The sequence below is a fragment of the Zootoca vivipara genome, chromosome 12 (assembly GCF_965207765.1).
Source record: "Zootoca vivipara chromosome 12, rZooViv2.hap1.1, whole genome shotgun sequence".
NCBI lineage: Eukaryota > Metazoa > Chordata > Lepidosauria > Squamata > Lacertidae > Zootoca > Zootoca vivipara.
The window spans coordinates 32,937,358-32,949,942 of record NC_142595.1 but is presented as its reverse complement, the minus strand read 5'-3'; the positions used below and the strand labels follow the sequence as shown (position 1 = coordinate 32,949,942).

Genomic DNA, 12,585 nt, shown 5'->3' with positions numbered 1-12,585 from the left:
TTGATCTCCTTGACAGCAAATGCCAAGGCCAGGATATGCTGGTAACCCTTAGGCACCACGCTGGAACAAAAGTTGCATTCTTGATCAGAGGAATATCACACAGTTCCAACAATATTTATAGATACAGAATTGTTAGGCTGAAATCCCATGCATTGTTACCTTGGAATAAGCTGTCCACCCACCCACCCCAAAAATTCCCACTACCACAGTGGTTTTTTCTTTCTCCTCTGCTTTTTCCTGAATGACAATATTCTCAAATAAGTGTGCATACTTCAGGCTGCTGTTTTAGGTCTGATCACTCCAGCAACATAATAAATAGAAGGGGGAAGAAAAAATTCTTACACAAGCTCTTCAGATAATTCTGGTGGGGCTTGTTCAGTGAAGGTTCCTGGACTGGAGACGAAGCCACCATGAGAGGCAATGCCACCAATGATAAAATCTCCTGATCGATGGTACTTATGAAGTGGCTGGTGGATATACGGAACGTTGCATTTTGCTATGTGGAGCTGACATACCTGTGGAGTAAATAGTGCCAGGAGCAAGACAACCACCATCTTGCACATAAGGGCACGCTTTCCAGCTATCCACAGATTCATTTAATCTCTTCTACAGCGCTATCCTGACATTAAAACTGAAAGGTAGTATAGTTTCATGAGAGACAGAAATCTTGAATATTGAGGATCATGATCATGGCTATATTTATGTCATCCACAAGCTTTGCTTTGAGTTTTTCCTGTGGCCACCAAAACTGCACCAGGGATTTGAGCAGCAGCAGAATTAATTACAGCCCTTTTGATCTGTAGGTAAGGTAATTAGAAAGACAAAATACTGTGTTCTCTGTAGGATTGCTGGAGAATATTTACAACTCTCATTTTAAATTCTCCTTCGTTAGATTATGTGGCAACAGTTCTGGAGAGGGAAATGGTGAAGTTAGGAATTCATCCTGGCATCTCCTGTAGCCAAAGGAGACTCCAAAATCTAAAATGGTGATCTCTGATCAGCAATGAGGCAGGACCTCTGTTCTATACATGTAGTAGTTGTTTGAGAGAAAGCTCCATTTAACTCTGTATTTCTTAACTCAGCAGTTTTACAAATTTCAACATGTAAAGCACATTTAGCTTTAACAAAATATAGTCAGTGAGCTAAAAGACAACCTTTAGCTTTTAATTAAAAATATAAAATAATAAAATACTTGTTTTGCAGTCACGCCCCTTCATTTACCCTTGTGCTGTGGCAGATATTTACATCAATTTTGTTCCCCAGTTCCCACTCCTCTTCAACATGGCAAGGGGCACATGGGCTTGGAATGAGGCAGAGCAAGAAATGGACACCAGAAATAACAGAGGACAAGTGTGGACCCGCAGCAAACTTTTTTAGGGATTATATCCTTATGAAGCTTTTCCCTAAACTTATGGCTTAACACCATAATCCTACGCATTTTTAGACAGAGATGGATTTTATTTAATTTGAGGGAAGTTAGGTGTTCTTAGGCTGCTGTTCCAGGTCTGATCACTCCAGCAACATAATAAATAGAAGTTTAAAAAAAGTTCTCACACAAGCTTTTCAGGTAATTATGGTGGAGCTTCTTTAGTGAAGGATGTAGGAATAGAGATGGAGACAAATGAGAAGCTATATAACTTCTGTGACAAACTGTGGTACCTCAATTTAAGTACCCATTTGGTTCTGGAAGTCTGTACTTAACCTGAAGCATACTTAACCTGAAGTGAACTTTCCCATTGAAAGTAATGGAAAGTGGATTAATCCGTTCCAGACGGGTCCGTGGAGTACTCAACCTGCAGCGTACTTAACCCGAAGTATGAGTGTAATTGGTTCTGGAAGTCTATACTTAACCTGAAGCGTACTTAACCTGAAGTGAACTTTCCCATTGAAAGTAATGGAAAGTGGATTAATCCGTTCCAGACAGGTCCGCGGAGTACTTAAACTGAAAGTACTCAAACCAAAGTGTATTTAAATCCAGGTATGATTGTAATATTCACTTCCTTTTCTGGGGTATTGCACTTTTATTTAAACAAGAACATATACTTTAATAATACACAAGTATAAAGAAACAAAGAAAAACAATTATACTGAATGGAAATGAATGGACACTTGTATTTTGGGGACATATAGGAGTTAATGGTTGTTAAAATTACTGTTTTTATCATATTTTGAAAAAGTGGGTTTATTTCTTGTAGATAAAAGAAGAGAGTATGGAGTGGGGAGCAATCAGTAGCTTCCATATAGATTTTCAATTTTGCAAAATTGCAAGTGTATTTTTTTTTTAAAGAAAGGGTCTTCTATGGTTTTGTAGATTGGATTCAATATTAGCATAGGACAGATTTTCTTCCTTCCTTCCTTCCTTCCTTCCTTCCTTCCTTCCTTCCTTCCTTCCTTCCTTCCTTCCTTCTTTAGTTTTTCTTCCTTATTAGCTGTTCCCTGTTGTTCAGCTGAGGCCTGAACACAATAATATAACATTTGGGGGAAAAGATGCAACCCAGCAGTCCAGCACTGGAGGCTAAGATGGAGAAGATCTCCACAGCAACCATGTATTTTCCCTTGGTGCTCAGGTAGGATGGAATAAAGGAGAGCCAAACACTGCAAAAGACCAGCATGCTGAAACTGATGAACTTGGCTTCATTGAAACTGTCAGGTAATTTCCTGGCAAGGAAAGCGACAATGAAACTAATAATTGCCAGGAAGCCCATATAGCTCAGAACAACGTAAAACATCCCAACAGACCCCTCATTGCATTGTAGTATAATTTCTTTAGCCACTGAGTAACTGTCTATATCAGGAAATGGGGGAGAGGTTGCCAGCCACACAGTACAGATCCCAGCCTGGACAAAGGAGCAGGAAAGGACAATGGTGTTGGCCAGTCCCTTCCCCACCCATCTCCTCATCCTGGATCCAGGTTTGGTGGCCATGAAAGCCAGAACCACAGTGATGGTTTTTGCCAATACACAAGAAACAGCCACTGAGAAGATGATGCCAAAAGCAGGTTGTCGCAGGAGACAGGTCACCTTCTCAGGTTGGCCAATGAAGAGCAGTGCACAAAGGAAGCAGAGCAGGAGAGAAATGAGGAGAGTGTAGGTGAGGTTCCTGTTGTTTGCAATGACTATGGGAGTGTCATGGTGCTTCATAAATGTACCCAGCACCAGAGCTGTGATCAGAGAAAATGAAAGCGAAAAGCAGACTAAACTGATGCCCAAAGGTTCTTCATAAAACAAGAAGCTTATATCCTTGGGAATACATGCATCTCGGTTCTTGCTTGGATAGTCTTTGTCTGAGCATTTATCACAGTCACTCATATCTGGAAAAAAGAAAGGCACAGTCCCCAGCTCATACACATTCCATCAATCACATCAACATCCTTCTTTTTTTCTTTTTTCTTTTTTTTTGCTCACTCAGAATATAAGGATCTTTTCAAGTCAGAACATACATTCTGCGCTTTGTGATCCTATGCAATTGGGGTAGGTGTTGGCCTAATTGGTAGAGAGCTACATGGTACAGCATCTTGTGCTCTAAGAGCATCCATGTTGTATTATATAGTGTGTTGAATTCCAAATATGAGGGGTGCTCAAAAGTTGGAGTATGGCTTCGGAATTTAAAATATATTTTGGTTAAGATGATACAGTTTTGCATGACAAGAAAAATATGTGTCAAAATGCATGAAGTTGTTAAAATTGACTGACAATTACTTGCAGTTATATTATATATTAATATTATATATTTTATTATTATATAGCATTACCTGACATTTTGAGAAGGTAAAATTAAGCTTCTTTGGCTTAGCAAAAGCCATTTATGTACTTTTCAATCAAATGTAGACTTAGTAAGCTAAATCACTAAGATAAGAGCAGATTTGAATTCCTCACATCAAAAACTTATTTCTACTGAAGAAATTGGCAAAATCTAAGTTTCATTGCGTAAGAAGACATGCCTTACGGAGCTAGGGCAGATACGATCAGAAAGGCATGCTAAATACATCCCATATTTGTGAAAGAGCAATGATACCTGGTGAGGCAGATACATAGGCAAAATAAACCCTGTCCTGAATGATGATCAAGTGGGAGAGACATCAAGGGAGAGGATGAAGTCCTGACTGAATATTTATGGTTACTGAATTTATATGGTGCATCCAGACTGCCAGGATTTGGGTGTGGTATTCAATCACATATGTGCAAATTCAAGTTCCGCCATTAAAGTGGATTTGTAGCTTTTGTCCAAGATGCCCCCACCTCAAAAAGCACTGTCTTTTTACAATAAGGAAAGTGATTGGGGAGTACACTGGAAAGTTTGAGATTACATTTGCTTGTTGCAAAGTTTTCTAACATTCACACAAACTAAGCAGAAAGAGTGCACAATAAACATCTGCTTTTGTCTAGCACATTCAGCTTTTAATTGAACAAACTCCATGTAAACACTGTGCTCAAAAATCAGGATGAAAGTTCCATGAAGAAATTCTATGGAAGTGATCTGAGGAGCAAGGAGACAAGTTAGTCATGGTTTCATTTGTCCCATTCCTGTTAAACGAATAAAGTACTTCAATAGAAGTACTGCATCTGGATCCAAATTTATCTTAAGATAAATATCTCTTACCTTCCTGGTTTGAAATCTTTCCCTCTGGGCATGGGATGCAATCATAGCAGCAAAACGATTCTCCCTCCTTCACTTTCTTCCTTGATCCTGCGTGACAGTTCTTAGTACAGACGGAAAGAGGCTGAGCCTAATCCGTAATTGAAGCAGAAACATGATATTCATTAGAACAATCAGTTTGGAAAAAGTCAGGTTCAGTTTTGCATAGAGTGCATTCTTGTCTGCGTTAAGACAAGGAATACATAGCAGATATCATAGATAGTTTTAGAGATCACAAAACATTACATTGCATTTGGGAAGAAACACACATCCTGGACAAATACATCAATCTACACTGAGCAAAAATTGAGATTTTTCAATAAGTTTTTTTTCCCTGATTGTCAAGTGAACATTATTTTGGACATCAAAGGATATAAGAATTGCTCACTGAAAAATGAATCTCTTTTGAATTAGCTAACAACGTGACTCTACCTGATTAAACCATTTGTGCCATGTTATGGCATCTTCATGAAGGGTGAAGGCTTGGTCTGGAGGAGCCTCAGGATCTATCCTCCCAACTTTTACCCTATGAAAGGACTGGTTGGAGGAAAAAATCCAGTTGATAATGTCCAGGCTAGATATTACCTCCCCGTTCTGATTGAAGGACACTGTGTCTCCGGCACTGTTGTTAAATGAGACACCTCTCAGAAAATGATGGAGCTAGATTGAAAAAAAGAGAAGGCAAGGATTTAGAAAAGGGTGGAGATGAATGTTTCAAAAAGAGATCTACTCCGGAGAGGGGAGCTCTCCTGCCTGCAACATGCGTGTAGCCTATTTGGGGCTCATCGATGGCCTGCAATGTCCCCTTTTCTCCACTCCCTATAAGCATTGCATGAAGACTTGGATATGTGTATTTTGGCATCCTATTACAGGTAGGTAGCCGTGTTGGTCTGGGTCGAAGTAAAATAAAAAAATTCCTTCAGTAGCACCTTAAAGACCAACTAAGTTTTTATTTTGGTATGAGCTTTCATGTGCATGCACACTTCTTCAGATACAGTGAAATAGAAGTCCCCAGGCACTTATGTAGAGAAGGGGTGGGTAGGGGTGGGGATGGGGAGGGGAAATCACTCAGAAGGGTGGTGGAAGTGCGTGACTGACTGACTGATAGCTGTTGATGACCGAAAACGACTGCAAATGGTTTTGCATGAAAAAGCAAGGGTTGAGATGGCTGAAGATCGCTTATCATGTATAATGAGATAAGAATCCGATATCTCTGTTCAAACCAGGTCCCTCCATGGTTTTGAGCTTGGTGATAAGTTGTAATTCAGCAACTTCTCTTTCCAGTCTATTTCTGAAATTCTTTTGTAGTAAGACAGCTACTTTGAGATCTTGTATAGAATGTCCTGGGAGATTGAAGTGTTCTCCTACTGGTTTTTCTGTCTTCTGGTTCCTGATGTCAGATTTATGTCCATTTATCCTTTGGCGTAGGGTTTGGCCTGTTTGTCCAATATAGAGAGCTGAAGGGCACTGTTGGCATTTGATGGCATACACAATGTTAGAAGATGAGCAATTAAATAGTCCTGAGATGGTATGTTGGATGTTGTTGGGGCCAGTAATGATGTTGTCCGGGTGTATGTGGCAGCAAAGTTGGCATCTGGGTTTATTGCAGGCTCTGGTACCAGTGTCCATGTTAAGTCTGGTGGTTGTATTATTGTGGGTGAGGAGTTGTTTAAGATTGGGTGGCTGTCTGTAGGCAATGAAAGGTCTTCCTCCCAGAGCTTGAGAAAGGGAGCTGTGATTGTCCAGGAGAGGCTGTAGATCTCTGATGATGCGTTGTACTGTTTTAACTTGGGAGCTGTATGTGATGACTAGTGGTGTTCTGTTATTTTCTTTTTTGGGTCTGTCTTGCAGCAGGTTCTCTCTAGGTATCAGTCTGGCTCTGTTGATCTGTTGTTTAACTTCATCAGGTGGATATTTTAGTTCTAAAAAGGTTTGCTGTAGATCTCTTAGGTGAGATTCTCTGTCTGTAGAGTTGGAACATATGCGGTTGTAACGTAGGGCCTGGCTGTATACGATGGATTGTTTGGTATGTTTGGGATGGTAGCTAGAAGCATGTAGATATGTTTGTCGGTCAGTTGGTTTTCTGTATAAGGTGGTGTCTATACGTCCATCCTGTATTTTTATAGTAGTGTCCAAAAAATGTATTTCTTGCATAGATTGGTTCATTGTTAGGTTGATGGTGGGGTGAAAGTCATTGAATGTCTGGTGGAAGGTTTCCAGGGTCTGTTGTCCATGTGTCCAGATAATAAAAATATCGTCAATGTATCGCAGGTACAAGAGAGAATCTCCCAGGACATTCTATACAAGATCTCAAAGTAGCTGTCTTACTACAAAAGAATTTCAGAAATAGACTGGAAAGAGAAGTTGCTGAATTACAACTTATCACCAAGCTCAAAACCATGGAGGGACCTGGTTTGAACAGAGATATCGGATTCTTATCTCATTATACATGATAAGCGATCTTCAGCCATCTCAACCCTTGCTTTTTCATGCAAAACCATTTGCAGTCGTTTTCGGTCATCAACAGCTATCAGTCAGTCAATCACCCACTTCCACCACCCTTCTGAGTGATCTCCCCTCCCCATCCCCACCCCTCCCCACCCCTTCTCTACATAAGTGCCTGGGGACTTCTATTTCACTGTATCTGAAGAAGTGTGCATGCACACGAAAGCTCATACCAAAATAAAAACTTAGTTGGTCTTTAAGGTGCTACTGAAGGAATTTTTTTATTTGGCATCCTATTGGTATTGATATGGGGGAGGTTTGTAGGTTCAGCCAAAAACTGTGCATGTTCAGCAAAGATACCGTATATTCTGGCGTATAAGACGGCTTTTGAACCCAGGAAAATCTTTTCAAAAGTTGGGGGGCCGTCTTATATGCAAGGTACAAGAATCTGTGGGGGCTGCATACGGTGGGGGGAGCTCAAAAACGGTCACGGCCGCATCCTCTCTCTCCTCTCTATGGCTTCTTTTCCCCTCAATTCTCTGCCTCTCTCTCTCTCCTCTCTATGGCTTCTTTTCCCCTCAATTCTCTGCCTCTCTATCGCTCTCCTCTCTATGGCTTCTTTTCCCCTCGATTCTCTGCCTCTCTCTCTCTCTCTCTCCTCTCTATGGCTTCTTTTCCCCTCAATTCTCTGCCTCTCTATCGCTCTCCTCTCTATGGCTTTCCCCCTCTATTCTCTGCCACTCTATCTCTCCTCTCTATGGCTTCTTTTCCCCTCGATTCTCTGCCTCTCTATCGCTCTCCTCTCTATGGCTTCTTTTCCCCTCGATTCTCTGCCACACTCTCTCTCCTCTCTATGGCTTCTTTCCCCCTCGCTTCTCTGCCTCTCCCTCCTCTCCTTTCTATGGCTTCTTTCACCCTCGCTTCTCTGCGTCTCTCTCTCTCTGGTTTCTTTTCCCCTCAATTTTCTGCCTCTCTCTCCTCTCTCTGGCTTCTTTCCCCCTCGCTTCTCTGCCTCTCCCTCCTCTCCTCTCTATGGCTTCTTTCCCCCTCGATTCTCTGTGTCTCTGTCTCTGTCTCTCTCTCTGTCTCTCTGTCTCTCTGTCTCTGTCTCTGTCTCTCTCTCTCTCTCTCTCTCTGGTTTCTTTTCCCCTCAATTTTCTGCCTCTCCCTCCTCTCTATGGCTTCTTTCCCCCTCAATTTTCTGCCTCTCTATCTTATCTCTCCTCTCTCCTCCCTATGGCTTCTTTCCCCCTCTTAATAACTAAAAAAAACCCAAAATCCACCATTTCCCTTGTGCAGACTTGAGTGCTGGAGAAGACAGCCTCCCCTCCCTGGTGATTATATCCCAAACTCTATATTTTAACTTGAAAATTAGGGAGTCATCTTATACGCCCAGTCGCCTTATACGCCGGAATATACGGTAGGTTTTTGGTAGAGAAAGAAGTGTTAATGCTTCTCAACTTTTTCCCCAAAGCTATGAGAGTGTACTGGACCATCAGCATATCTGAACAGATTTGAAGTAAAAGATTGAAGGAATATTCTGGCTTCCAAGAATGCAGGCAGGGATGCTACACACAGATCACCGGTGAAGGCAGGGAAGAGGAAATATTTGTTAAGGAACTTCAACACTTACTATATATAGTGGTACCTCACTCTACGAACAGTCCTGTTAATGAACTATTTGGCCAACGAACTTCCCAAAACCGGAAGTAAGTGTTCCGGCTAGTGAACTTTGCCTCGGAAGATAAAGAGAAGCCAAATGGTCAAAGGGCACCGGTGGCGGGAGGCCTCAGTAGGGAAAGCATATCTCGGTTTAAGAACGCTTTGGTTTAAGAATGAAGTCAGTTTGTAGACTGAGGTACCACTGTAGTCACATGCAACCTAATGATTTCTTACCCTTACCTGCCATATCTGCTGCTTCTGAAGCTTCTCTCTCCTTCCAGCCACCATTCCTGGGTATCCGAGTCTTTGTAAGAACATGGCATGCAATGCATGGGCAACAGCATGGACAGCATTGTAGATGCTGTAGCTTAGACCTTGCACAGTCATTTCAAAGAGAGATGCAGGAAGGTTCTCCACTCTCTCTTTCCCAGTGCAGATATCCCCCTTGGCATCACCCAGAATGCGATGTGGAAATACACAGCCAAAGGCTTGTTGCCAGAAATCCCAGATGAAATCATCACCTTCTGCATTGAAAGGGTTCCTGTTCTCAACATATTGTTGAAATCCAGGTAGATTATTGGAGTGAATTCTGAAGGATATGCCACCATTGAATATTTCTGCATCCCAATCCCGTTGAAAGGCCAAGGAATAGAACTCAAATTGGGCTGTAAATAGCCATACTTTACTTTTTACATTTGTTTTCATACTCCCAAGCATTGATAGATATGGAAGCCCTCTCAAAAATGCAGTGGTAGAAGTTTCTCCATAGACCACCACAACATTGGCTTTGCTACCCATCATTCTATCATGTATTCTTGCCCCCTGTTGCATCATGGTGAGTCCTTCAGTGAGAAAACTAAATTTGGGGATTGTTTCCACAAAGGCAAAACAAATACCTCTGTCTGAAAACATTGGGAGCACATTTTGTACAAATCTTTCTCCATTGTCATTGTCAACCACAACGACCCCAATCCATGTCCACTTGAAATGGAGAAGCAAAGAAAGAATTCCTGCAAACTGGTGGCCTTCTTGGGGGGCCATTTGGTAGAAAGGAAGTCCTGGGGTTTTATCATTCATCACTGGAGCTGGGCCATATATGAGCTAAAGAGAGGTGTGTTGGGAAGAGAAAAAACACCCTCCATTTATATAACAGTATTATGCATGGTGAAATGTAGTTGGTATGTGCATTTGAACATCCATATAAATAGTGCATCTTTAGCATCAGGAAACATTTTATCTCTCAACTGTACTTCCTGAGTCAGTTCAATTCAAGTTTATTACAGTCATAGGCCCATATCTATGTAACAATACAACATTCAAACAAACAAATTAATTAAAATTAAGATAAAAATTAATTCAGTTAAAACAACCAAATTCAATAAAATCCAAATCATCCAAACCATAATTCAGCTTCTACCAAATAAAATTGTAAATGCACAGCACATTTCTAGGTCCCTTTAGTAAGTGTTAATATTGGTAGACAATCAAAATCATAGAGGAGTCTGTTTTCCTTCTTATAGAACAAGACTTTAGTCAGAAATCTAGCGACCATAAGGGATCTGGATGGGTCCTCATCATTCAATAGGTATACCAATTGGGTTTCATCCGATATTGCCGATATAAAGGGTGATAGAAATCTGGCCGGGCAGCTAAATGTAGTGGGCAATGAAAAACTATATGTTGCAGGGATTCTAAAGAGCTTTTATCACAGTCACATAGGACTGAGATCTGACTATTTGAGAATCTATTACCCATCACGTTGGAAGCAAAAATATTAAATCTGGCCCTTATGAAGGCATAGATATGAACCGCGACATCTTATGAAGGCATAGATATGAACCGCGACATTTAAGGTGGTCAAGTATGATGGTAATTTCAGATGTGGTGTTAAGCCAAGATTTATCGGCGAGCAGGTGCCACTGCCCGTTATAATATTATATTGGAGATCAATCTCCTCTAACTTTTGGATAACAACTCTCTTGGCTGAGGCTAGATCTAACTTTAGTAGTACTTCCTGAGTCACTAATGATGAAATTGCAGACCCACGTGAATCCGTTCTGATCAATCCTGAAGTAGAGATATGCAAACTATTTCCATTAGCATTAGGAGCTCAATCCGCATCACCTAATCACAGTATTTTTAATTGCCTGACTGGCATAGCATCTAATTCTCCCTCAGTTAAAAGCAACTTAATTAGTTTTTTTAACTTTATGGTGTTGCTTCAGAGAAAATTGGGATCTATTTATAAAGTCGGTCCCCAATGTATGCCTACAGATGGGCAGTTCAGAACAGGTTCGTGATTCAGCAGAGGATGCTATAGATTTTCAAATTCAAAGCCTCCCACACAACTATAGTGCTCAAACTCAGTTGTCATCTAGGAAAATCATGTTCCTTATAGGTTTCTTTGTTTTTCAGCTGTTAATGAACTGTTCTCAGTGCGCATGATACACGCAAAGGAAAGAAAGAAAAATAATATTCCCAATGCTCCCAATTTTGTTTCTAAATAGCATAATACAAGCTGGAAGAAATAAAGAAAAAGTATGACTGCATTTTTTGAATTTCCATAGTCCATTCAGAAACAGTCATAGGTGTCCTACCTGTGGAATCTTATAAATATCCAAGATAGTTGCCACATGAAGGGAGATCTGGGAGTCGAGACCCCCAATGACAGCTGTCAGATTATTCTGTGTATCACATATATAGTTGGGGCGAAATTTTTCCAGAGTAGATAAAAGTAGCATTGTGGCATGATATGTTTTCCTTGCATCAACATAGCAGTCATAGATGTGGAAGCCCAAGGTGACGTTTGGCAAGATGTGAGGGTTTTCATTGATCTCCTTGACTGCAAATGCCAAGGCCAGGATATGCTGGTAACCCTTAGGCACCACGCTGGAACAAAAGTTGCATTCTTGGTCAGAAGAATATCACACAGTTCCAACAATATTTATAGATACAGAATTGTTAGGCTGAAATCCTATGCATGGTTACCTTGGAAAAAGCTGTCCTCCCACCCACCCAAATAATTCCCACTACCACAGTGGGGTTTTCTTTGCCTTCTGCTTTTTGCTGAATGACAATAATCTCAAATAAGTGTGCATAGGTTTGCAGCTCCTGCAGGCTGCTGCTTTAGGTCTGATCACTCCAGCAACATAATCAATAGAAGGGGGAAGAAAAAATTCTTACACAAGCTCTTCATATAATTCCGGTGGGGCTTGTTCAGTGAAGGTTCCTGGATTGGAGCCGAAGCCACCATGAGAAGCAATGCCACCAATGATAAAATCTCCTGATCGATGGTACTTATGAAGTGGCTGGTGTATATATGGAGCCTTGCATTTTGCTATGTGGAGCTGACATACCTGTGGAGTAAATAGTGCCAGGAGCAAGACAACCACCATCTTCAACATAAGGGCACGCTTTCCATCTATCCACAGATTCATTTAATCTCTTCTACAGCGCTATCCTGGCATCAAAACTGTCTAACCTGAAAGGTAGTATAGTTTCATGAGAGACAGAAATCTTGAATATTGAGGATCATGATCATGGCTATATTTATAAGATAATTCGCAAGCTTTGCTTTGAGTTTTTCCTGTGGCCACCAAAGCTGCACCAGGGATTTGAGTAGCAGCAGAATTAATTACAGCCCTTTTGATCTGTAGGTAAGGTAATTAGAAAGACAAAATGCTGTGTTCCCTGTAGGATTGCTGGAGAATATTTACAACTCTCATTTTAAATTCCCCTTTGTTAGATTATATGGAAACAGTGGTGGAGAGGGAAATGGTGAAGTTAGGAATTCATCCTGGCATCTCCTGTAGCCAAAGGAGACTCCAAAATGTAAAATGGGGA

The 12,585-nt window shown here is 41.0% G+C and overlaps 1 protein-coding gene across 1 annotated transcript; it reads right to left on the bottom strand.

Moving 5' to 3' along the window:
- Positions 1–2,408: 2,408 nt before the first annotated feature.
- Positions 2,409–9,348, bottom strand: LOC148683966 (vomeronasal type-2 receptor 26-like). The gene is made up of 4 exons (XM_088655971.1): positions 8,983–9,348; positions 5,068–5,295; positions 4,600–4,726; positions 2,409–3,310 (listed from the first exon to the last, which is right to left on the bottom strand). Exons 1-4 carry the CDS (start codon positions 9,127–9,129, stop codon positions 2,409–2,411), a joined length of 1,404 nt encoding a protein of 467 aa, XP_088512097.1. The 5' UTR covers positions 9,130–9,348.
- Positions 9,349–12,585: the final 3,237 nt, after the last annotated feature.

Bases quoted from the DNA above. Each gene is read 5' to 3' on its own strand.
- LOC148683966 (XM_088655971.1), bottom strand. From the start codon at position 9,129: ATGACTGTGCAAGGTCTAAGCTACAGCATCTACAATGCTGTCCATGCT. The intron at 5,296-8,982 runs GTAAGGGTAAGA...TTTTCAATCTAG, and splicing joins AGAAGCAGCAGATATGGCAG to CTCCATCATTTTCTGAGAGG. The intron at 4,727-5,067 runs GTAGAGTCACGT...ATTACGGATTAG, and splicing joins GGCACAAATGGTTTAATCAG to GCTCAGCCTCTTTCCGTCTG.